Source organism: Esox lucius, chromosome 23, assembly GCF_011004845.1.
Source record: "Esox lucius isolate fEsoLuc1 chromosome 23, fEsoLuc1.pri, whole genome shotgun sequence".
Lineage (NCBI taxonomy): Eukaryota > Metazoa > Chordata > Actinopteri > Esociformes > Esocidae > Esox > Esox lucius.
In genome coordinates this window covers 13,160,977-13,188,026 of record NC_047591.1, presented here as the reverse complement: position 1 = coordinate 13,188,026, position 27,050 = coordinate 13,160,977, and the positions used below count along the sequence as shown (strand labels likewise).

Genomic DNA, 27,050 nt, shown 5'->3' with positions numbered 1-27,050 from the left:
CTTGAATTGCAGTACTCCCAAGAAATTCAACCGGTTAACTGAATCTGGAAAGCTGCCTTGGGGACTGCTGTTATTGTGTCTTTTCAAGGTTCCATTTTAGTTTCGTTTTGAATGCTTGCTGGAACATGCATGCACTTACATGCATGTTGATTTGACGGGGCCTGAGACAACTATATGTCCAGATGACTAGTACATTTAATACGTTTTGTTTGTATCAGTTATTTGCCTACACTAGCCATTGCTGTTTGCTTGGTACATTCAGGCTATAATGCATTGTTCTATAATTAGGCCTTTCCTAATTATATGGGATGCCCTCCCTCTGATGTCATTCGGGGGCGGAGTCACTGGCTTGTTGTCTCTCTGTTGTGCACTTGTGCAATTGGGCTGTACTCTGCTGATAATACTCGGCCCTCATTCAGAGTGGTTGCGGTTGGTGGGTGTCCCTTAGGTTGATGCTTGGCAATGTGGGTGGATTGATTTCCTGCCTGTTGGGCAGTGTCACCGGAAAGGTCTTCCCCTGCAATATTATTGTGCTGGGGGAGTAGGGTCAGTCCCCCTTCTCCACTGTAAATCCTTGTAGATCTAAGGAATGCATTTTCTAAATTTTCCCTGTCTCCTGATGTTTTAAACTTAGGAGGACATGATGTCCTGGCCCACACCTGAGGAGTACTGGGCTTGAAAGACCTGTTTCTGTCCCTGTCCAAAGTCCTCCTGGTTGTGTTGCAGATCAAGACTCCCACTGCGCTGACACCTCCCCCCCTCCCTCGTGTTGTCCTTGTCCGTCTGGTCATGCTTCCGACCTTGACTAAGTTTAAATAGACTCTGGACTCAGACCACATGCATTTATTAATTATTCCAATTGGACTCTTAATATCTCACCCGGCACAGCCAGAAGAGGACTGGCCACCCCTCTGAGCCTGGGTCCTCTCTAGGTTTGTTCCAAAATGTTGGCCTTCTTAGGGAGTTTTTTCTAGCCACTGAAATTCAACCCTACTGTTGTTTGCTTTTTGGGGTTTAAGGCCGGGTGTTTTGTAAAAGCACTTTGTGACAACTGCTGATGTAAAAAGGGCTTTACAAATAAATTTGATTGATTGATTGATCCTGTAGGCTAATGCAAGAACTATGGAGTGAGACTGATGCCAAAGTTAGCAGTACAGTAGACCAGAAGATGCAGAATGAAAAGCATAGGGAAGTAGGAAGAGCATAGCCTGGAAGTAGGAATAGTCAGTTCCCCTTGTTGTCCTGCAGTCGATGTGAGCTTCTATCCGTATCATTAAATGTATTTGGCTGTATTGCCCGTCACCTAGTACTTCAGGTCTCTCACCACAATAAACTTAAACTACTTATAAGTCCTAATGTCCACTGGCCTAGAGACTGTAGTTCACCTTGAATAATACATTGTCAAGGAGTTTCATTGGCGGTTCTATGGCTGGGCGCAAAGGGTCTAAATTGTGCCTACCTGCTAGAATAAGCCTATAGAATCCTCATTACCACCCCCAAGAATCAGTAGGAAATTAACGTGTCATTGATTCAGGATCGCAACGCTACATTCCCGTTGCATTTGCAGTACAATAGGCCTACTAGAGAGGAGGAATGTGACGAAGTGGGAAGTCCTGCCAACGTGCTGATTGAGCTGCTTGGTCTCCACTGAGTTGTGCACGCCTGTATCTCATCACACCTGTATCTCATCACACCTGTATCTCATCACGCCTGTATCTCATCACACCTGTATCTCATCACACCTGTATCTCATCACACCTGTTTCTCATCACACCTGTATCTCATCACACCTGTATCTCATCACACCTGTATCTCATCACACCTGTTTCTCATCACACCTGTATCTCATCACGCCTGTATCTCATCACGCCTGTATCTCATCACACCTGTATCTCATCACACCTGTATCTCATCACACCTGTATCTCATCACGCCTGTATCTCATCACACCTGTATCTCATCACACCTGTATCTCATCACACCTGTATCTCATCACACCTGTATCTCATCACACTAGTCTCTTCTTCGTCGACTGCTGTCAGCTCCGATGATGTTGCCCACGCCCGCTGCACTTCATCGCTGTCATCTGTCAGTCTCTGGTAATTAACCACAATGCCTCAGAATCCCTGGGGAAATACCTGAGTTGACGGTAGTACCGGGAAACCGATTGTTCAAGTTATCAATCTCGCTGGCGTCTCAGTCCATTGTGATTTAGAAATGCCCTGACTTTGTTCAAGTTATCAATCTTGCTGGCGTCTCAGTCCATTGTGATTTAGAAATGCCCTGACGTATGTTTTCCATTAGGTTTCCTGTGCACCCATCAGTGTTAAACACATTAAGTTTAGTCACAGCCTTTGTGTCAACCTGCAGGTGAATGAGTTCATATGAATTAAATATAATGACTTTTCTGGTGTAATTGGATTCAGTTTCCATTTGGGTGACCTCGGCATTGTTGATGGTTTTATTTGCAGAGAAAAATGCAGTGTGGATTAACCAAATGTAAATATAACTTTGGTGTGTGTTATAGTAAACCTTCCGGGGAGAGTAAAACTAAAAAGCAGATTTCTGTTGGTAGGAAGTTGGAGAGTGTGTTCCCTGCAGCTTAATGATTCCTGTCTAGACAGAGTGATAAGAACTAGAACGCTATTGGATGTGTTTCAGAAGACACATATCTCGTCATTGACTGACCTAAGTCCACAGGGAGTTGCTGCAATGAAGCAAGGCTTTAATAACAAATTGGTTTTCACTAAATAAGTGTGAAAATAGTTTACAAATAGTGTTATGGAGACTACGTGAATGGACAAGCTATTTGAACCTATTAGCTGTAAGTCAGAGTTTGTAAGTCCTATATGGATAGATATCTCAGAGGACAAGCTTGGCTGAACATCAATATGTTAAGTCCTTTATGAATGTTACAGAGTCTGACATAGACATTTAGTTCCTGAAGATTTCTTTCTCTACGAAAAATAATACTTACAGTTAAGCCCAAAATGTATTCATACCTGTGTCAATTTTTGATTTATAGGAAACCTTTATATGGCCAATAGGTGTCAACTGGCTGGAAATTACATTACTGTAAGATCTTTCTGTTGTAAGACACTCTGCTTTTGTTCGTCAAAAGATTGGAGAAGCATTTAACCCCAAAACCAGCATCCCCACGGTAAAGCACGGTGGGTTTGGGTGTGAAAGTTAATGCTTTCGGAGTGTTTTTCACCCAATGGGCCAGGCAACCATGTCAAAGTAAACAGCATCATGAGAAAAGAGGACTACATTAAGATTCTGGAGGAAAACATCAGGCAGTCTTTAGAAAACCTTGGACTTGGGCAGCATTGGACCTTCCAACAAGACAATGATCTGAAACATACCACCAAAGTGGTCAAGAAACGGTTAACAGACAGCAATATCAACATTTTGGAGTGGCCCAGCCAATGTCTAGACCTGAATCTCATCCACAATCTAGGGAGAGAACTAAAGACCAGAGTGATGGCAAGACCGAAGACCTAGAGATTGTTGCTAAGGAGTATTGGTCCAAAATCCCAGTGGAGACATGCAAAAGGCTTGTTAGCAATTATAAGAAATGTTTGACTGCTTGAAGGCAAATGCCATTTGCCATTGATTACTGAGAAAGGGTATGAATAACTTTGGACATGGCCTTTTTCATAATAATGTATGAAATAAACTCGTTTTTATTAGCACAATGTCTTCCAATCCTTTGTCACTTGTTTGTCATTTCCAGCCGGATGACACCTATTGGCCTTAAGTTTACTATAAATCAAAGAATTGACACTGGTATGAATAATTTTGGGCTTAACTGTATGCAAGCAACACATTACATTTTTGTTTTTTCTTAATTTTCCCAAAATAAAGAATGACACCTTACAATATTTGATGACTGACACAAATATATATATACAGGCGACAAATGACAGGAAAAACCTGAATAAATGAGTTGAGGAACATAGCGAATGCAGAACCTTTTCTATAGAGGTGTCCTGCATAATACAATTAAACAATTTACATCCTGTCATGCACTGTAGCGTGTATAAAAATGCTGAGCAGGCCCAGTTGAAAGGATCACATTGACATACGGGAGAAGACTGGATTTGTCTCTCTGAATGCATTCATAAATCGCACACAATAGTGCAGACACCACCTGACAGATTTTGACTTGGGTGGTTGATACCCCTTGCCATAGATATCCAGTATTTACAGATTACATGGATTAGCCAGATGGTGGCGCTACGTCGGGCAATTATAAATGCACTGTTTGCCATTTCACACTCCTCGTCTGTCTGACTGCAGATTTTATGTTATTAGGCAGTTTAAACTGGGACAACCTCAGTGCCCCTTCTCCCTTGCAGCTACAGCTGGATGCCCTACATCTCTCCTAAACAATTCATGAACCTACGCGATACAATTAGTATTGTGCGAACCATGATCGATTTTTTTACAAAGAACTGTACCGAGTGATTCCGTTCACTTCAGTGATTCAGAATGCTAATCACTAGAGACAACCTTAAGTCTTTGAATGAGTGCACTCTCATTGATACTACATTAACATACCAACTACACCGCTGCAGTTTATTTGTGATGACCTTAGTGATCATTGCCTCTATACACAACATTAGCTATGTCTGGGACTTGAGGCTTTATGCCTTATAATACCCGCGCGCACTGCCTACCTTTTTAACCACAGCATACCCAATTTATTATTGACCTTGCCAAAGAATAATCATCCCCTTCCTAATCAACCGACTCAACCCCTTTGAGTTTTTGGAGAACACCCCAGCCTGGTCTCAAAGCTCTGAACACATAACAGTATGTAAACAAGACTTAATGTTTCAATGGGAGTTCCTCAGTGTTCAGTTCTCAGGCACATCCCATTTTCAATATAGATTAATTCATGTTGCTGTTGCTACTGGTGATTTCCTTATTCGCCTTTATGCAGACAACACCATCTTGTTTACATCTGGCCCTCTCTGCTGACCACCATCCAACATACAGTAGCTTCAAACAACATCTAAAACTAAATTCCGTTAAAGCACGCGTTTCAGTCTGAAATGACCACAAGCTGCCTACCCCACAAGCATTCTCAACTTAAATGGATTGGTGTCAGTGTGTTGACACATACAAGTGTCTTGGCTACCCATTTCCAGACCCACAATAGCCACTTTCAGTCTAAAACTGAATCTTTCATGCTTCACAATGAAGTGTATTTCAACCTCACTGGAAAGTACACTGGACCATCCTACCAGTCCCGGACCTTGGAGATAGAAAGTATAGACTTCATATAGTTACCTATAATTAAACCAAGTTGATCTCAACACCCTTATTTACCAGTGTCCCCTAATATCACGCCCTTATTTACCAGTGTCCCCTTATATCACACCCTTATTTACCATTGTCCCCTAATATCACACCCTTATTTACCAGTGTCCCCTTATATCACACCCTTATTTACCAGTGTCCCCTTATATCACACCCTTATTTACCAGTGTCCCCTTATATCACACCCTTATTTACCAGTGTCCCCTAATATCACACCCTTATTTACCAGTGTCCCCTTATATCACACCCTTATTTACCAGTGTCCCCTTATATCACACCCTTATTTACCAGTGTGCCTTTATATCACATCCTTATTTACTTATTTATTCATCACTTCTTATGCTGAGCATGTACGCACCTCATTCATCTGTTTATATGTATATTACCACGTTGCATTATAATTGACTAATATCTTTGCCATTTCTGTAGAGCACAATGTTATGATTGTATTCACGTGAAACTAAATGTTGTCTTGATATATCGGCCAGGTCACCATTGTAAATTAAAATTGGTTCTCTGTAAGCTCATTAAATACTGTTTCAATAAAATAAAAATAAATAAAAAACAAGATTACTAAGCATGGGATTACTTTACGAAACAGTTATTGCCCACAACACCTTCCTCTTCCTGTTTTGTGCACTCAAGCACCATTCGCTATTATGTAATGTTGCTTTATTAAAATGTGTTAACTGTGATAAGATATGAAGGTAATACGAAAAGGGTTAATTTACGTTATCAAACACCAGAAATATTGCTCCATTTGGAGAAATGAGAAATACTTTTCTGAGTAAGGATAGTTCCATTGATTGATGAAATCACTCCTAATAAGGCCAACTTCTAATGGTTGTTAGCCAGGTTCATATCTAGAGGGTGCAATTGCCTATGGACAGAGTTACATGTGAAATCTCTTAAATGTCTGTCCTAATTTTGAAAGAAAATCTTTGTGGCCAGCATTACAGATTTTTTTCTGTTAACATAAATGCGTATCATTGTTTCATTTTTTTAAATATCCAACGTGTATCCTTTCTACACTTCAAAACACACACCTGATTTGCTGTATGTATCTCTTAGATGATACATTTAGCAACAAGTTGGAAAGTGCTGCTCTGTGTCCACATATCCCTCTCTCTAGTCAGGGCTATGCTTGTAATTACTGTTTTAAAATGTCCCCCTTTGCTGTCACAATCTGTGCATTTAGATGCCAAGGTAGGCTCAGGGTACTACTTAAAAAAGATATATTCAGTTCAGGAAATAATTAAGATATTGAATACAGATGGAAAAAAAGTATAATTTCACTGTGGAGCTGAAGCTGTTGAGTGGTTATCTAGACATATCCCTGTGCATGTGTGTCAAATGTGCCAAAGTCAAACAGATCAATAGATATAATCTAGTGCCAGTTATAGCACCACTGTCTCATCAGTATGAATGTTCCTGCATATATTTAGTCTATTGTACAAAACATTTTAATATATTAATATCCTTGATTAATTTCTATATGTGAGACCACACTCGCCTGAATGTTTATTGTTCAGTAGAGGACTTTTTGTTTTATGCACTACTCTGAAAATGTTGTTTTGAAGGATCTTTGTCCTTTGATGCGGCATGTAACATTTTGTGCCAGGAGAGTATTGTTTTGTTTTCATGAAATTCATGAAATGGCAGCTCCTATGTGTTGCAGAGGCAAATGTATTTCTAGAGAAACTGAGGGACCTACTGTGTCCTTAATGTCATTACTTTACCAGGTCAGGTGCACACATTTATAACATTTATATTTTCAATTGCTTGTTAGAGCACCAACATCTGGCCAATCATTTTAAACACACCAGATCCCTATGTAAAGGGACATACCTTTCTCCCAAATTAGGTCAAAATCAGGCTGGATGTACTTTTGGAGATCCATCCATAGACCCCTCCATGATTTTAATTTAGGGAACAGAAATGTATCAAAAAAGGTATGGGGACTTTAAGAACACGATGGTCCTAATCCTCTCCTTTTTTAAAAGCAGAAATGTTTTCCAAAAGCTTGCACGGCAACCCAAATGAATGTGAGCGCATAATCTCCTTGTGTCCTCTTTCTCGCTGGCCCTAAGCCCTGCTGCATCCCACCACTTACCACCAGTTTACGATTTCCATTTGCATGTACAGTAGCTGGGTGTAAGTGCTGTGTGGTTGTGATAGCTAGCATGTAATGTCTGTGTGGAGTTGATTAGAAGTGAAAGTCTAAAGCAATTTTAAGATGAAACATGCTTTGGTGAAAAAGCGCACAGCAGCACCCATTGAAGGCTAGTCAAATTTAGTTCCATTTCTACAAATGGAAATCTGACTTGAAGTGAGGTAATTCATTTTCAAATGCCGGTAGGTACACTTTACTGAGAGAAGTCTTGACAAATTAAAATGGAAATTGAATCATTTGAACTTAAACACTGTTGCCACGCTTAGTGGATTGTGCAGCAACTTAAAAGTAAGCAACCTAGAATGGCACCATGAACATTTTCCATGCAGTTGTTTGATTCATAATAAGGTTTACAATGAATAATGTATGGATCTACGACGTGAAATACTATACACACACAAGATATTAGCCTTCCTAAATGGAACTCTTGTAAAACATGTCTAAATATTGGTAATTGAATCATTCATTTGTGTAAAAAAAATTACACTTGCATAGAAGCATCCAAATCAAATAAAAATGTCTGTCATGGTGTAAACTGTTTATTTCCATGTATCCTTGCTGCAGTTGTAAGCTGCTTCACTGCCACAAAGTGATGGGGCTTCAAGAGTTGAGCATGGGTAAGTAGTGTAGCCACTACAAATTCGTAGTTCTAAATATGCAATCCTATTCCTTATTTTTCTCACTAATATTTTTCTCACCAATAAGATTGTTCCACATCAGATCTTTTACAGATCTAAAAAAAATAAGGAATGTATGCGTGTATGAACTTTATTTTTCTTCTATGTTCTTATGCAGGCTAATCACTTGCTGTTCACGAGGACACATATTAATCCTGCTGTAGAATACATTTCAGGCAGAAGGTCAAATAAAGGACAGAAATTCTGATTGGTCAAACAACCAAGTAGTGAAAAAAATTTAAGAATTGTTTTGATGTATGAACCCAGTCTTTCTCTTCTATATGTTTATTCTGTCGCTGTTTGCAGGAGCACATACAAATCCTGTTGTAAATATTTTTGTGTGAGCAGGTCAAATGAAAGACTAATAACAAGTATATACACAGGCTGCCTACTTTAAGTGAAAACCAATCAGAAAAAACATATATATAATTTATGGTTCCAATAAAATTTTAATACATGTCTGCAGTCAAACTGATGTCTTTACAAGGCCCAAAAAAGGTATTGTGTGCAGGAGACTGCATACGATATAAAGCCCGCCCCATAGCGTAAATCAGTGGTTCCCAACCAGGGGTACTAGGACCCCTGGGGGTACTTGGCCTCGCCACAGGGGGTACTTGAAAACACTCATGACACCATAGACTTACTAGTGAAATTAACATGAGGGGGTACTTCAGGGGTACTGAAAGCAGTGCAAAAGTTTTTTGGAGGTACAGTAACTGAAAAAGGTTGGGAGACACTGGCGTAAATCACACTGTTGATAATCTGTTTTTAACGGGTCCGTTCATTGTACAGGATGGAACTATTTATTTGGGTAGTATACCATGTTACCTGGTCTTTGGCTATACTGCTGCAGGTCATACAGTAGCTGCATAGTATAAACTAGCTGCATAGTATAAACTTGCAACTCCAGGCGTTAGTAAAGTCAACCTTGTGCTATCTCAGTCCTATGTTCCCTCATCCCAATGTTCCCTTTAGACCCATGTTACTACAGCCCTATGTTCCCTCATCCCAATGTTCCCTTTAGACCCATGTAGCTTCAGCCCAAAGCGCTGACGGAACACAGGACTGATGGAACACAGATATGCTCCCATATAGACCACTATATCAGCCTAGGTCTGCAACTCTACAGGAATACAAAAAGCACCTGCCACCCAACAGGTTGAAAGTTAAACATTTAATATCAAAATGTTTACATCAGCTATTTAATAGGTTATTAAACAAAGTTGGTATAGATCAAGCCTCTCCTATCCACAGTCACGCATTTGCATAGAAATATTAAACCCCGGTGTATTCACTTTGACAGGACGATTGAGTCAGTCCGATGGAGCGGCCGCTGTAGGGAGGTAATCCGCTCTGCCTTCCAGCCACTCCCACTGAGGAGCTCTGTGCGCTCACTCGACCGCTTTTGCTTTCTGATGCTGCAGCTACCGTAGTGACTCTATCTCCCAATAAAAGCAGCCATGGCGACAGATGTCCAACCGCTCACTCTGGATCGAGGTAAGACGCACAGCCATCGCATTCCCTTTCATTGTTGGATTATTTATGGTTCGGAAACTTACGCGTACGATGGCTTGACGAACCACGGTTGACTTGAAATTAGCAAGGTTGTTATTAAGATTTTTACATTCGTCCGCTTATTTCTCTCACCGGATACCGTTATTCCCTTGGAAAAAAATGTTGGTGCACAATGCAAAATTGAAATAAAACCGAGTTAGATCATCCTGTTTTTCCACTATTATAAAAACAGTGTTATCAACGAACAACATTAAATACAACAGCGAATGAATAGAGTTCATTTGTTTCTGTCTGTTATGTAACGTCCAGGAAAATATTAGGCTATCCCGCCGTATTTTTTACTTCGTGATTGGGGGAAATCATATAGCCTATTGGGGGCAGGAATTCAATCACGGGTAAAACCTTTGCTACTTCTAGAAAACAAATTTTCTATGGGAAAGCTTAAGAATAGATGACACATAGCTCTCTTGTTTTTTTAGAACCCATGTCATTTGAACAATGAAAGGTAACAGGCGTACAGGTCTTCATAACATACCTGTTGGCAGTAAAAAAAAAAAAAAAAAAAGAAATCACCTGCGACATTATTCTCTAAACCAATATCCATATCTTGAGTAATAATTACCCTTTTGCCAGCGGACTTCAGGTGATATTGTTTTTTTTAAAGCGGCCAGGATGTCCGTGATGGATACGCCAGACATCTGATTGCAAGCATTGTGACAAATGCTTATTATAAGCGCGTCATTCAGATGTCATCATGGCAACATCACCGATGTGCGGTTGCCTACTTGCTGAATCAGTGCCGTAAAATGTCAACATTGTGACATGATACCTGTGCCGTGTCATAGGATTGGATCCACATTGGAAGAAAACGGCAGAAATATTGCCTGTTGTTTTAAGGGTGAAAATTCAACCACTGGATTTTGCTGTCTTGGAAAACAATTTTCAGCCTAGATTACCGGTAGCCTTTGACATGTACGTATGTATGTTTTCAACTTTATATCCACTACGAAAAAACAATTGTCTGAACAGCACCTCCTACTGGATCTAGCTACAGCTCTCTTTCTGGTCCTATTCAGGATTTCAACTAAAGCCAGCCCTCCATAGCTTTGACCTTTATCTATGCACTAGATCTATGACACATTTAAGAATGGCCATTGAGCTACTATTGAAGTATTTCCAAAGGGTATGTTTAACAGAAGGATTATACTGTAACCATCATTCATAAGTATCTATAATAAATGTGACTATTTTAAATCTCTGAAGCATTTCAGTCATCAACAGCAGTTGTTTCAGACCATGACATGAATTTTGAGAGTGAAAGCTTAACCACATTTTTTCATTGTACTGGTAACCAATGTTCAGGTTAGAGACAGGTTAGACAAACACTTTATAAAAGATGTTGAATTTGTAACTTTGCAAAAAGAAAAATGTAGAATTCTAGTCAGGAAATGTTAAGAAGTCCACAAACGTCTGTCTGTATTTGTATGTGGGTGAAAATAAGTAGAAATCTCAACGATCAACAAATGATTAAGGTTGACATGGCATGGTGTTCCTAGTGGGTGGTTCCATATATTCCATAATACCTACTTCTTTTTCGATAGCTCCTTCCAATTATATATTTTTTGATATTCCAAATGGTAGCTATTAAGAATATAGATTAAATGTGTAGTTAACATTTTAGTCTTAATATGTAGCCTAAAACATATCTGTATGTGAAATCCAATAGTGTGCAAGAGCCACACAAACGAAAGGAGTGGTGGTAAAAATAGAGAAAGAAGATACCTATGGCGTCTGACAGACGTTATGGATATAGGCCAACTTGGAATGACTGCCACAACACTCAGTGACCGTAAACAACCTAGAAGAATGTGGATGTGAACATTACAAATGGCGACATCTCTATATTGCAAATACCACATTTATAATGCATGATTAGTCATTCCTGGCTTTTACTGTGAAGTATGGAATGTCTGTGAATGGATGATCATTAAAAATGTGTTTTTAACCAATGAATAGAGAATAATAGAATCATTTCATTCCCTTGTAGTCCAGCATGTTGATTCAAAGTGTAAACTCTGGCTTATTGGAATAATTCGGGCTAAAGTTAACTCAGGACACTATGGCTGTAGGGGTTATTTGTGTGCCATTGCAGCAAATGATCAGGGCCTAGAACACATGATTGTCTTCAATATACGAGCTTCAATTAGTGAAAGATAATAAAAATGATACTGGGCAAATTGATAGACAATCCGTTTCCTCTCATTACTCTCAGTCGAAGGAGTACTGTAATTAGAGGAAGGACCATTTCTGGCAGAGGGATTCGGTTAATAAACTGGTCGTTATATGACACAGGGGGACATTGTTGTCCTCAGGGCAGGACAGGCCCCTTAATCCCTCCCGTTAGATAGGGTTTGTGGCTTCGCATATTTGGACTGTTGAGCTAGAGCCTCGTGTTTTCAAAGAGAACCTTCAGGTGACTGCCGTGGTCCCAAGTCAGTGGCCACGCCCTGCAGAAATGATCATGCGGGAGCCAGTAATAAACAGCTTCACACTTGCTTTCATAGTTTTTGCACCGAGTCGTCCTTTGTCAGCTGCTGCCACTAGTGTGGATATGCTATCTTTGCAAGTGAAAAGAGGATTCTTCTTTTGTAGACAGCAGGATGTGCTAGGAATTTGTAAAAAAAAAAAAAAGACACTAAAGAAAAGAACACAATCAGTCTCTCCCATAAGTCTCTCCGTCACACATGCACATCAGGGGTTTGTTTCTCTAAAATAATTCCTGATGTCTTAATCCCTCACCATAAACCTAACCCTATGTCCTATGTCCAAACCTAACACCCACCCTAACCTTAACCTCAGTAACCTGACCTTTATTTTAACAAAAATGCCTAACCATAAACCTAACCGATTACGCCTAAACCGAATCCCAATTGTAACACTAACTCTAAATGTTTGTTTTACCCTCAATCTAATCTTTATGTCAGAAACTGCAATCATCCTTGTGGGGACTGGCTAAAAAAAACATTGTCAGGGCCAAATTGTCAGGTTTTACACATCCAGGATAACACACACACACACTCAGACCAAGGAGGTGGGAAACTCACAATGCTTTGAGGGCATGACTGCACTTCCTGCTTATGTCTCAGGAAATGAGTCACTGGGAATCAAAAGCAACTTTCACAGCCCAACGAAGGAAAGTTAAAAATGGGTCCTTTTGTACGGATGTACATCACTGAGAGGAAGAGCTACAAAGCAGAGAGTTCAATGTGTCACTTGTGTCTGCCTTTAGTCAGTCCCACTAGGCAGGTGTCATTTATTTGCCCTCTAAGACCAGAAATGTTGTGGGCGGGGCCAATTAGTGCTTATTCACCTGTCACGAGGGGGAGTTGATAAAATGTGGCCACTTAAAAAGCCCCCCTGCCTTGTGTATGATAACCCCCCCCCCCCCCCGCTGGTCTGTTCTGCAACTCATCCAGCGTATAGTTTTTTTTGTGTAGCAACATCGGCATGGTAGCCCACAGCACAAAGGATTCGCAGGTCAAACTAAGAAGTGGCAGATGGCATTGGCTTCTGCGGGGCTATTGCAGCGTGAGTCAGTCAGACATTCTGGTTGAGGCTGTTAGGGCACTGCTCTGTTAAATATTAGCCGTGCTAGTTAGGAATAGCTTACACTTTTCTTGAATTAATCTGCTATGAATAGTCTTTGAATCCACAATGGAGATGGACAGTATATTTACTTATCACCTGCATTACCTTTTCCGTGTTTGTTGTCACCGTTACAGTAACGAGTCAGCTCGGTTAATGGTATGTTTATTTACACCACCCAGTATTGTGTAGTAACGACAAGGAGTTTCTCACAGAAAAAATAGTTTTGCCCAACTATGCTCCCTTTTATCAACAGGTTAATTGGATGGGTTGGTTGGAGCACTGACCAGTTTCGCAGTGCACGTTTTAGGCAGACGCGTAGAAAGCAGAGAAGCACTGACTATGCTTTTATTACAAGGCTGGATTACTTTCTCTAGTCAGTGAATAATTACGGTGACCTTTGTTTGTCACAAGCACTTTTTAGGGGCTGAAATAATGAGTGCCTAAAGCGAAACAGCATAGACCGGTTGTGTTTCTGCAATGCCGCCTGCTGGTGGGTTCTTCCTGTTTATGATGAATTCATACTGATGACAGCATTATTAAATCCTGTCGTCAAAGTAGAGATGAACATGACCTCAGCATACTTGAAAGGCTGAATCATTCTTGAGCTGGTGCTGTTTATCAGGCATCATACTATTTATCAGGTGAAGGTCGGTGATTTTGAACCATGAACATATTTAATCAACATTACGGTATCCTTTCTGTGGTCGTTTGCAGTTGATTAGATTTTTGAAAATCTGTTTCTTCTCAAGGTGATATGTTCAGAGCATATTAAAGTGATTCATAACTAACATACTGACTTGGAAAGTCACAGAAATTGAATATAGTAGACTAGATTATTAGGTGTGTATTATTGATTTCATTTTTATTTTTTCATTTTTATTTTTTATCCCCATTAGCTTTGTCTGGAGCAGCAGTTATCCCTTCTTTGGGTCACACACAAAACATGACAAATCACAAAACCCGAATAGATGTAACAGCCACCCAATTTTAAAATAAGACAAATGTGATTGATTCCTGTTTAAAATGGCCTTTTCAGAGAATGTCACTTTCAACAGCACGTCAATAACTCTTTCAGATGATGTCTATTCCAAAGCTGGGCCCCTTCTAAACAGCTATCATGATTGCGTTAGAAAACTTATTGGAATGAGCACAACTGTTTTATTTGTAGGCTGCCTAGAGACATGTCGACCAAAAGGGATTGTTATGATTTAAAAGGCTTTTGTTCTTTCACTTATAATTCTCACTTGATTACTTTTTGGGGACACATTGTCACAGGAAGATGTTTTGATTAGAGGGCGCTGATGTGTACATCAGATGTCAAATGCACCCCTACATTTCTTGTGGCTGTGGAAACATACATAATGCACTGTACACCGGGTGGCATTTAATACTGTAATCAGGAATGCTGCCCTTAATTAAGATTGATAAGCAGTGCACTATGATAGATATAGGCTACTGCAAATACTAAGTTTTATCTGAGGCTAAACGATTCTTAATGATACAGTTGCTCAGAGAAACTATTTTTGTTTTGTTTCTCCGATGTCAAAAACATTGGCACTTCTGTTTTCAACCCTCTAACCTGGAGAGTGGCGCTGAGCCTTTATGTTATGAGATTGGTTAAGACATTAGGAGAAATCTTAGTCAATTTCTCCATATAGAATCTTCACTGAACTTGGATAACCTTCAACAGAGCCTATGGACTTCCGTATTCTTTTCTGCTATTCTTCTTTTCAACTCCAAACCCACCACTAGTTTACTTGGCCAAAGAGCTGTTTTCTTACCATAGCATTGCTTCTAATCCAATTGAAAATGCCAAATTTGACCAAACACCAGGCTGTGGAAGGGGTTGGGTAGAGTTTTGGTGGGAGGGGACGACTAACTGGATCTTCCTGTATGAGTTTAATACTTAATTTTTACCAACTATTCTTTTTTTTCCCCTGGACTGGCCTTGAGGGAGTGAGTCATCTACTCCCAATACTTAATCAGGCCTCCAACATGATCAGCAGTACCAACTCGTCAGTATTTCACATAAAACAAGAAAAGGGTTTCATTACACAAAGCTCTCATGCCAGGCAGATGTTCTAAATATGGCAACGCTGGCTTACAGGTGTCACCATGAAAGCTCAGTGTACCCTAACCACTCTGAATGTTTTTATTTTCTGGCAGAAGAAGAAGGGTTTACCCCCACAGATGGTGTCCGTCTTTAAAGTTGGTAATGTGACAAGAGGGTTGAAGTCTCCCTGGAATGTTGAGGAATGAGGAGAATACAAATGGACTAGCAGGTGAGCGGTTGTCCTTCTCCCAAAATTCGATGGTTTCAAGTGAATCCATCACAGTGGTGAGAAGAGTGAAAAGGCCATTAGAGAGGAGAGATGTGTGCATTAGGGCTACTCGGCTAGTAACCAAAGACTTCTGGGCCACAGTGTCTTCAATCATATGAAATGGATTGGGTAATCCATGCATGACTTAAAGTCTGGTTAGTAAGGCAGGCCAGGATCATGTTGCCTGACAGTATTTCCCTCCAGCTGTGGTTATTCATAGAGTATGTCCGGCTCAGTAACATGCAAGGCATTGTGGGCAATGAGGGCATTCTTAGTGGCACTGATGGTGGAGCTGCGCTTACTGAGCGATTCGCCTCTGTAACGGTGTGGGGGGGAGGGGGGGGGGGGCTTTGTCGCGCCGGTGGCGGTATAGTTCAATTACAGTGTTTTCACACTGATCTACCCCTGTGAAGCTCTCGTCAAAGCCCGTGATAAGGTCAGTGTAATCAGGATGACTTCGCTTCTTAGCCAGCCTCCTAGGTAATGTGGCTTAATGCGCAGATCTGTGATTGGATGTGACAACGTCGATGTAATGCGCGTCTTACGCGGGAGTCGTTTCACACGTACAGTAGCTACGCGGATGTGATGTAACTCTGTGGTTGGATGCCCACAGACGTCGGAACCGCGAAACACCCCGGGCTGCTTTTAATCCCTGGGGTTTTATTTCCCTCAGATTACACACAGAGGAAAAGAAACAATTTCATGTCTCATTCTGACACTGTGCACTTTTTCAGGAAAAGGCAGATGTAGGCAGCTTCCTCACAGCAATCAATGCTGTTCTGTAACTAATGCATTTATTCCAACAGTTATGGCAGAACACCATACACGGTCTGTTCACAACATTCTGGCCACAAATAGCCATCTGCATATTGAAAGGAATCAACCCAACCGTCAGGATGATATTTGAGGTGGTATCTCCTATTTAATAAGCCAGCAGATCAAGGGAGGCAGTGAGGATGACTGGCACAGTCAGAGTCACCGTGCGGCAAATGAAATGCAACTGTAAGCAGGGGGGCGAGGTTTATTATTTATCAGCTGTAATAACTCAGGGAGCAGAAGATCCACTTCTCTGGACTAGCTGTCACACTAGCGGACCCAGACAGATAGCAGCATTTACATGTGGTAGCAACGATCTCCATTCACTTTTGGGGAGGCTTGCAAATCTGACTGCAATAGATGGCACTTGACTGCTTGTAGCGTATACTTTCTCATGACAGGGCAAATGTGATTCTTGTGAACGGCAACTTCAATGAAGTAGTTCTTTCTCCCTTCAAACAACTTGACACCCAGTCAAAATCGGTGTCTTTTGCAATCAAACACTGTCAGCTTCACTTTGCAAAATTGGCTCCAACGACCCTTTTTTTGAAAGGACTGTTCTATTTCATTTCCCAAAAAGAAGTTAAAAGCCAAACTTCTTGAAAGTGGTGTTCAATTGGTGAGAATTCTAGCTTTTCATCAGAGCATATTATCAGTACAAATACAGACAAAAATCTATTTTTCAAAACAGAAAATGCCCTGCTGATGTGGCCCTGACCTGCTTATACTGACAAATAAAGACACATTACTAGCCAGGCAGATTCCCTGGTATTGTGGAATGATAGCAGCCTATTACTGGCCACTCATTATTGCAAATCTAACTTTTCTGTACATCCTCTTTCACCTTGCTTATGAGCTCATTGGGCAGCAGTTATATCTAATGTAAATGATCAGTCTTTCACAGTATGAGCTACATTGCCTTCCAAAAGGTCTGTTGCTGGGATAGTGTAAAGTACAAGTGAATATTGTTTAATACCACAACACACACTCCCCTTTCCTGTGCCTAACTGGCTAGTCACCAGCTCAATACCCTAAGGGTCACGGACTGTGGATTGGCTGTTATTGATAGGTACCCTGGGGCATTTGGGGTTAGCTGCCTCGCACAAGGGCTAAATAACAGACTTCTCCCATTATTGGCTTAGAGATTAGAACAATGAAACTTCTTGCATACTGGTCCAACTCTCTGAACTCCCAGGCAACCTGCCAGGTCAACCGATCCTATGTGGCAGCTATCAAAGTTGTTTGGTTGCTGGTAAAAGCGGATCCGACCACTTATGAGTCAAGTCTATGGAGCTTTTATTTACATGTAAGATCACTGTAATTCTTAAGTATAGTAGTTATGAAGCTGTGTACTGCACAAGAAATCAATTCCACGACAGTCTGCAGGTTTTAAAGTTTCAACTATTAACTCGTTGAGTTTTGGGAACACACCGTCTTAACTGCAGCAAACACACCAACCCGACTACATCCCTGAGAACCCTCTTAGTCTTGTATCTGAGCTACACATAATGTGGCCACTATTACAGAAGGTGCTTGAATGCAGTTGTGGAGTTAGTGATTAATTTCTAAAGATCTAGACAACTCCCGGCGCTTGCCAAGCCAGATATGCCAATAGAATACTAATAGCACGCTTATTGCCCTGCAGTAACCAACGCTGATATAAATTGAGGCCACAATTTCATCTAGATCAATGTTATCCACTGGGGCATTCTGGGTAAGACTAGAGCACCAATGTTCTTTGTCCAGACACATTGTGTATTAAAATGATTTGTGTCCGTATTTACTGTATGTACAGTAACAGTCAAAGGTTTGGACACTAATCCATTCACTTAAATGGTTAAGCGTGTCCAAACCTTTGACTGGTACATCTGATGACTTCCAAAAGACAGCTATACAGTCAGTGATTTTCCACTCCCAGACACATGTTCATGATCAGGGTGAAATCCTAAAAACTCGGACCAGGACTCAGATGTCAGGACTTAGTCAGGACACATAGTGTAAATAGCTCAGAGACTGATAATTGCTGTTCTTGTTCTCCTGACCCATATTTGGGTACGGTTTGCTGCTAATAGGAAATGAGCGGTAAGCAGTCAGGATATTTGGGGGGGGGGGGGCAGTGACCTATATTAACCAAACCTTTTTTTTCTTCAATGACAACCAAGAAACGCATGGCAGGATCAACTACCGAACCGTCTTCAACGTGAGCACCCAATGTCCTGGGTCCGCGGCTTGACATAATGAAGAATTAGGACGAGGAAAATTGGCAAAACGAGCATGCCGAAGCTGTTACATTTTAGATGTAAGGAGCATGTCGAGCTTAACACTTGCCCAAAACAAACCCGCCCGAACAACTACAGGTTCTCTGTTGAGTTCTCCCTCCTCCTGTTGCCCTGGGTCTATGAACAGTAATAGCTTTTCTGTCTCCTCTCTGCCTCGCTGGGTTACACTAGATGAGCTTCCGCCTCAGTACAAGCCTCCTTTGGGTTGGCATGTGCTTTATAAACATTGTTGGGTGTTTACCTCTCTCTCCGTTCGTACTGTGCAGAATGTACTTACGCTAGAATGTTGTTGGTTTAGATGATTGCTTAGAATTCCTGGGCAAAATAATGGATTACTGAGTCAGTCCACACGTGGCTCAGCCAGGTCCATTTTTATCCACGCCCGTAAGCAGGATGGGATTTTAATGCCTCATGTGCGAGCCAGTAACATAGCTCCCTGCATGGCCCTCATATCATCATTGCAATATAATTATCCATGGCTTACAATTTGCTCATTCGTCCTGTCTCCTCCCCGCATAACAAAACGTGTAGAGTACTGCATGTACTAACTATGTGCAATCAATAATGTATGTATGTAATCTACTCTGGGTAAGAGCGTCAGCACAAATGTAAGTAAAAGCAGACGTTTCAATATATTTGTATCGCCTTTTACTTGTTCCTTTATTGAGGTTATTTATTATGGTACTTGTAGTAAAATCTGTGTTTGCGTATTTTAATAGTTTCCAAGCGACTCGCTGCTGCCAAACTGTAGTTTGATCTTTGCTCATACTCAAGGGTAAAAGGTCAAACCGCCACACATTTGTGACCTACTGTTTTTAATTTCTATCTCCTGAAGTACCAAGCCACTGACTGGGTTAGGCACAAACTGCCCCTTCTCCCTTCCCAGCTTCTCCTTTCATTCCTCTGACCTGCTTGTTTTAGGGACATTCGTGAGGCTGCTTGTCTCCCTGGCCTTGTTCATGAGAAGATCATTAGGGGCGGTAAGCTGACCAGACACAGGAGTCGCATCCTAATGCCCACCGGTGCCCCTCCTGTCAGGAATGGGTAGCCTTCAACGGAACCATTCCCTCCCTCAGCGTTGGGCCTGTATTCTCATGCGTGGAGCAGGGCCTAGTGCACACACTGGGATGGCTTTCTCTCCTTCCCCCATGGCCTTGACTGAGTTTATTTCCATTACGCTCCGTATCGATTCTCTCCGGCGTCTTTCTCAGGGCTCCGCTGTTAATGTAATTCAATGGTGCATTGCTTCTTTCTCCACCCTGATTATCTCCCTGGCTTTCTCCCTCCCTCTCTCTTTCTCTGGCTTCCTCCCACACTCGCTGTCTGTCTCTCTCCTTTTGTCAGACGTGGCCAGGGCGATCGAGCTGCTGGAGAAGCTACAGGAGTCTGGGGATGTCCCGGGTCATAAGCTGCAGTCCCTGAAGATGGTGCTGCAGAGTGAGTTCTGTACAGCCATTAGAGAGGTGAGTTCCTTTCCCTGTGACCCCCCCCCCCCCCCCCCCCGCCCCTGTGACGACCTGTGGGTCCTTCAAATTCAGAGGAATTACAGTTGATAAATGAATCGGTGCGTTATTTCCTCGTTAGAGCGGAGTTTGAAAGTGTGCTGTGCTGTACACAACGTCCAGGGCTGTCTCCTCGTGCAGACAGCACCCACAGAAGGTTGTAATGTCAACACAGACACACAGTACGGACGCAGAAAAGGCTGGATGAGGTCATGGACAGGGAAACGTTACAGACAGGAACGGCTCTGGTGGCAGGGTGAGCCTGGGAGAGATGGTGGAGCCTGGCACTGCCGGGGCGGGGGCAGTGCGTCATCTCTCTGCCAGAGGTTGCAGCAGAGCGGTCCAGTCAGGCTTACAACAGCTAGCCATTCAGAGGGGAAGAGCAGTTGACGACTAAAACCCCTTCAACGGTATCTAGTCACCAGGGCAACTGGGGAGGATCGGCCAGGATTGGCTGCAGGGGCTGACCGGCCATGGTTTCCAGGAAACGACATCCCTGTGCAGTGTGGGTTCTCATTAGGTTCCTACTGCTAGCTGGGCTAAAAAGCAATTACAAGTTGTTGTGGACTTGATGATGATAATGTTGATTACGGTTATTACAGAGATCATTATCAGTCCATGCTGTTATGCTACAACACGTAGCAGTTGGGTACTCCCCTGTGACATACCGAAACAAACAAGGCTCACATGTCCCTACAGAAATGAGTTGATTAATGCTTTTCCATACGTGCCTGTGTCAAACTAACAATAACTTCCGTACAAATTTCATTTCCTGGTTGCTAATATTCAGTTCACTCCATTTCTGTTCAAGTGAGAAAACAAGCACTGAATACAGTGGGGAATCATGCCATCTAAATCGCATTTAAAAATATAAACTGGTGTTTCTGTAATTCAGTTAACTTCCGCAAGGTGCGCGCAAATTAAGCTGGGAGCAGATTCCTTGGCGTTTGTGTTGTAACATGAATATAAAGCATTCAATAACTTGTGACACCCCCTTTAAAATAGATAAAATGCTTTTATTTACCCTTCAAATCCATAAAACCCCAGGGCCCCTCTAGGAAACTCAGGCCCCTTATTTTGGGGCCACAACCACTAGTTTGGGAACCTCTGCTGTAGTTTAGATCTACCATCTGGTAGGTTCTCTGTCCAACCCCAGTTGTGACTAACCTGACTTAGCTTGTCATCCAGCTCATTATTAGAATCAGGTGTGCAGAATTAGGGTTGGAGAGGAAACCTACAGGGTGTTTGCATTCCAGGAACAGGCTGGAGCGGCCCTGGTCTAACAGAGGTTAAACTAGGGGTGTTATTAAAGTGTTAAAGTGTGTGTCAGGATCCACTGCTGTTGCTTAGTATTGGATTCACCTGCATGTCATTTAATTAATGCCGATGATTTATAGGATATGAGCTGGGGCCACAAGCTGTTAGAATTCAGTCTGTGGTCTGATGAGCAGTCAGAAAATTAAACAGACCAGGGTAGCTGGATGACGTCTCTACTGTAGTCTCAAGAGACAATTTGTTTTAAAGCCTGTCTTTTTAGTGTCAATAGAATTCACAGTAAAATTCTCAGTGAAATTCCCAGCTAGAAATTGATCAGGTGGTTAGCTGCCTAATTGTTGGTGGAAGAAATTGATTTGGAGGAAATTGTCTGCTAAGCTGACACTCCCAGTGGCCGAGAGGCCTGAGTTTGAGGAGTATCCCAATCATATCTATCATTGACGAGAGAGCATCTCCAAGCTTGGGCGATGTTACTCTGCATCAACCTAAATGAGTTGTCAAAGTAAATTAGCCTTGCAAATGGAAAGGGAAGGACACCAGGGGAGACAAAGGAGAGCACTACCAGTCTGGAAAATATGGACATCACGATGATTCCCTGCCGCTGTAAACTAGTTAATAACAAGATTATTCATGTCAGACATATGTGAAAATTTTTATAGAAATGATAAGCAAGTAAGCAAGTATAAAACTACAAAATACCCTTAAAAAAAATGTCTAGGCATAATAAAAGAGAGTTTTTTTAACATTGTGGAAGTGTTATATGTGTTTGTCTACCTAGTTCAGTTGATTCCAGTTGCTCTGGATACTAAATGACTAAAATTCTAAAGGTACAATTTTAAAGCATACTGGGTATTATTATTCTAATGAGCTCCACTCCTAAAGAAGACAACATCAGGACTGCTCTAAAATATCTTGTTACAAAATATGGAGAGGTGACATATTAAAGGAAAAGCCTTTGTAATGAGGTGTTTACGCACTGTAATCCTACTATAATATCTGTCTGTGTGTAGTTCTCGATGGACTGTTCTTGTTGAAACAGTCTGGTCGCGTCCTGTGTTGACATTCTCATTCACCCGGGAAAGAGTTGCTTTTCTGTTTTTCTATACATATCACAGTAATGTACACTATCACAGTCTTCAAATGTGCACCTTCGGACACCATTTCTTGCCCCGTTTACTGATGTCTTTCCCATAGATCCAAATGCAGATCTACTTTTAGTCCCTGTTCTTATTGAAACACTAGTTTGCAACTGAGTGCACATTTTTGTTCATGCCAAGAAAATAAAAATGAGAAAATGCTTGAGTAAATACATGTGTGGAGCCGTTGTCCATACGTGGCTCCCAGCTACAGAGCCTGGTTAAATCCCTGCACCGCTATCTGTCCACCTCACCTGTCTCCCTTTGATTCCAAACATCAATTGAATCCTTGAGAAAACCAGGAGAGTGCCTGTCCACTCTTTCATTTTATGTTTTATACAAAAACATGTAAAAGAAATAATCAGAGTTGATTTTAACAACAAGCGTCTGAGAGGCCTGAGCACACAATTCCTCCACACCTGTCATACAATTATGACTTCCATTAGTAACAAAGCAATACTAACAGTATTTTCCAATTAACAGAATCAATGATGTGACCATAGAGTAGCATTACCCTGATGATAATGGAATAGGGAATATGAATAGGATTTCATGTTAAATGCAAAGGACTGGATTTGCATGCCACTCCATTAAGGGCAGGCCACAGCCTCATATTGAATTTACAGAGAGCTGATGAATCAGAGCTACTTCATTTGATAATCAATCAATGTACATTTAATATTACTATTTGTACCATGCATGGTATGAATGAACAGTTATTAAACACTGTGCTACATTGCTTCAAACGAAAGACCACACTAAAGTCTGTCAGGTGGAGACAGGAGATCTTTTGAGGGATAGGCAGGGAGCCATGGTTACACGAATCATGCTAGGCACCCTGCGGGAAGCTCTACCCTCCATCAAGGTGCGGTGACATTTTTGTAATGCACAGTAAGCCTTCCACAGAGGTGAAATAGAGCTGGGTTGATAAAAGCCGGTCGAAGGAAATGCCCAGTGAACCGCAGAGTAAGAAGAGAGGGAGAGAAATTTGGGAGAGTATACCCAGGAGGGCCGGGAGGAATGCACTCCGGGAGGGAGGGATGCCCAGTAACAGGAGGGGAAGCGGGGTAGAAATGATGCCTTTAGAAGACTAGGGCCTGGCAGCGCATGTCGTCCCGCTCTTGCTCTCTTCCCGGGTTTGGTTGTTTCCAATTGTCTTGCAACAAACCCCCAATGGACTCAGGGCTTGTTTATCGCAGCAAGCTTTTCTCACAGGTAGTCACGCACACGGTTTTTCGGGTGCCTGAGGGAGTAGGTACAGCCCGGTGAGGCCAGGAAATCCCTGCTGACAAAGCCGCCCCCACTCCCTGGGTGATGCTGGCCACTTTGCATTGCCAATGAGGCTTCCCAGTCACTCGTCTGCTGGCGGCACAATCAAGGCTTGGACCTCGACTGTGGTGTTCAGATTGCAGAACAACTCTTTCCCTCGCTATCTCGGTCTCTCTCTCTCGTTCTCTTTCAAAGTCCAAATCTCCTGGAGCAGTCACGGCATTGATGATTCCCCCAACGCACACAGCAATGTTTTCAATACTGCAGCATGAATAAACAGAACCGACGCTTAAGTTAATCACTATTTTTGTCATACTGAGGTGATCTGGATTTATTCAGTCATGGTCAATGTAAAATGCTTCATTTTGTTCATTTTAAGTGAACACCTTGCACAAAGGAAACTTTTTTTAAAAACTTTTTTAACTTTATAGTTGTGTGTTATTATTACGATTTTAGTAGAAAAGCAGAATGGGTATATTCTCATGCATGTTGTACAACCCTGTTTCCAAAAAGGTTGAGTGAAATGTAAATATAAATACAATGCAATGAGGTGCAAATCATTTAAACCCTATATTCTATAATAAATAGTACTGTCCAGAGCCAACATTTCAGATGTTGAAACTGAGACATTTTATTGTTTCTTGAAAAATATATGTCCACTTTGAATTTGATGCCAGCAACACATTTCAAAGAAGTTGGGACAGAGGCAAAGAAAGACTGGAAAAGTTGTGTAATGGCAACAGGTCAGTAACGTGATGGGGTATAAAAAGATCATTCCAGAGAGGATGGGTCTGTCAAAAGTGAGGATGGGGAGGGGTTCACCACTCTGTGAAAGACTGCGATAGGCAAATATTATTATTTAAGAATAACCTTTCTCAACATAAAATTGCATAGAATTTGTGGATCTCATCATCTACGTTACAAAATATAATTAAATGGTTCAGAGAATACGGAGAAATTTTGGATGGAGGTGATCTTCGGGCCCTCAGGTAGCACTGCATTAAAAACGGACACAATTCCATAGTAGAAATCACTGCAGTGTAATGGAAATGGGCTCAGGAACATTTACGAAAACCATTGTCTGTGAACACAGTATGTTGCTGCATCCACAAATGCAACTCTACCATGCAAAGAAGAAACTATATAGTTAAGTCCGGAAATAATTGGACAGTGACACAAGTTTTTATAATTTTTTCTGTTTACCAAAATATATTCAAGTTACAGTTAAATAATAAATATGCACTTAAAGTGCAGTCTCTCAGCTTTAATTTGAGGGTATTCCAAATTGGAGGAAGGGCATAGGAATTACAGCTCTTTAATATGTAGCCCCCTCTTTTTCAAGGGACCAAAAGTAATTAGACAATTGACTCAAAGGCTGTTTCATGGACAGGTGTGAGCTATTCCTTTGTTATTTCTTCATCAATTAAGCAGGTAAAAGGTCTGGAGTTGATTCCAGGTGTGGCATTCGCATTTGTAAGGTGTTGTTGTGAACCCACAACATGCTGTCAAAGGAGCTCTTAATACAAGTGGGAAAAAAATCCATCAGAGAGAGAGCAGGAACATTAGGAGTGGCCAAATCAACAGTTTGGTACATTGACGTTTCAAATGTTTCATTTAATATTTTTGTTCAACCCCTTGAATTATTGCAGAAAGTTCTCATTTCAATTGCATCTTGGTTGTTTCATTTTAAATCCATTGTGGTAGCATACAGAGACAAAATTGTGAAAATTGTGTCAGTATCCAAACATTTCTGGACCTAACTGTATAAACAAGGTCCAGAAACTGCTCAGACTAAAGAGGAGAGTCTGGGTGCTAAACTGGCCTGTCTGCAGTCCGGACCTGTCACCCGTTGAAAACATTTGGCGCATTATGAAACAAAAAACACGATAAAGGAGACCCCAAACTGATGAGCAGCTGCAATCCTATATCAAGCAAGAATGGGGCTACATTTCACCTTCAAAACTACAGCAATTGGTCTCCTCAGTTCCCAGACACTTTCACAGCATTGTTAAAAGAAGAGGTAAACATACCCCTGTCGTTTTTCTAATTCCTAGAGTAGTCAGCCAATACCACTAAGGCAGCCATGTACATGGTATATCAATTAGGTACAAAAGTGTTACATTACAATGACAGTTATAAAACATACATAGCTCTGATTGTCTCTAATTACATCTTAGCATCTACATTTCATGTGTTTTATGCACCAAGTCCATTCATGGGTGACATCATAGAAAGTTCCTAATTTGAGAAGGCAACATTACTTAAGGCAACATAAAACATGAAACATATCCCTTTTTTATTTGAGTAAATATCATTTTTACCTGCACTGCCCCTTTAAAGTTACATGACCATTATTGATTTTCATGGTTAAAGCACAACAATATAGGACAAACAAAAGTCACACGAGTTTGTATAAGAACGTAATATCTAACAATGCCACTCCAATTAAAGCATTGGTAACGATTGTAGTGGTGCCTACTTCAGTGAGATCACCAAAAGGAGATGTAATACTGACACTGGAGCTGCTGTTTTTAAATGGCATTAATATGTTTGTTTTATATGACTTTTTATATAAAATACAGCTTGGAGGGCTGTAGCAATCAATTCAAAAGCACTGAGAAAATGCTCTCCAGGCTTCCCCATGTATTTCTCTCTTTTCCAGGTGTACCAGTACATGCATGAAACGATCACAGTCAATGGGTGTCCTGAGTACCAGGCACGGGCTACAGCTAAGGTAAGATATGTCATCTCACACCGACATCGCTGCATTGACAAAACCTGAAGCTGAGGTATACAGTAAACCTAGGTAGGCAACCATTAAGTCTCCCTAGAGAGATGTCTCCCACTTCATATTCAGTCTGAGGAAAGCTTTTGTCAAGGAGAATAAAGGCAGACATCTAATGTTGAAAGGGGAAAAGGTAAAGGAGGAGGGTGGGATGAAAGAAGTACATCTTAAGCTTTTCACCTAATATCTCAGGTGAAGGCAACATCGGGAGGTGTGCAGTCTGGTTCATAGAACTTTTGTTGCTTCTTCCAGAGACTTCTGATTCTCCTTACAATTGGTCTCAAATCGACAAATTTTATTAAGTAGCAGAGAGGATATTTAGCAAA

The 27,050-nt window shown here is 41.3% G+C and overlaps 1 protein-coding gene across 6 annotated transcripts in view; it reads left to right on the top strand.

The window, feature by feature from the left end:
- The window catches only part of lin7a (lin-7 homolog A (C. elegans)), a 77,079-nt gene that overhangs the window by 40,141 nt on the left and 9,888 nt on the right, over positions 1–27,050 (top strand). For 2 of the 6 annotated variants that reach the window (XR_004575221.1, XM_020042769.3), the window contains exons 1-4: positions 8,084–8,118; positions 9,482–9,675; positions 20,102–20,220; positions 26,602–26,673. Coding sequence is in view for 5 of the 6 variants with exons in the window: in XM_020042769.3 (XP_019898328.1) it covers positions 9,639–9,675; positions 20,102–20,220; positions 26,602–26,673 (228 nt within the window). In the remaining variant the exon portion in view is untranslated. Of the gene's footprint in view, positions 1–8,083; positions 8,119–9,481; positions 9,676–10,505; positions 10,666–18,636; positions 18,778–20,101; positions 20,221–26,601; positions 26,674–27,050 lie in introns of those variants that run through there. The other 4 variants (XM_020042768.3, XM_034290055.1, XM_034290054.1 and 1 more) reach the window with 4 other exon arrangements.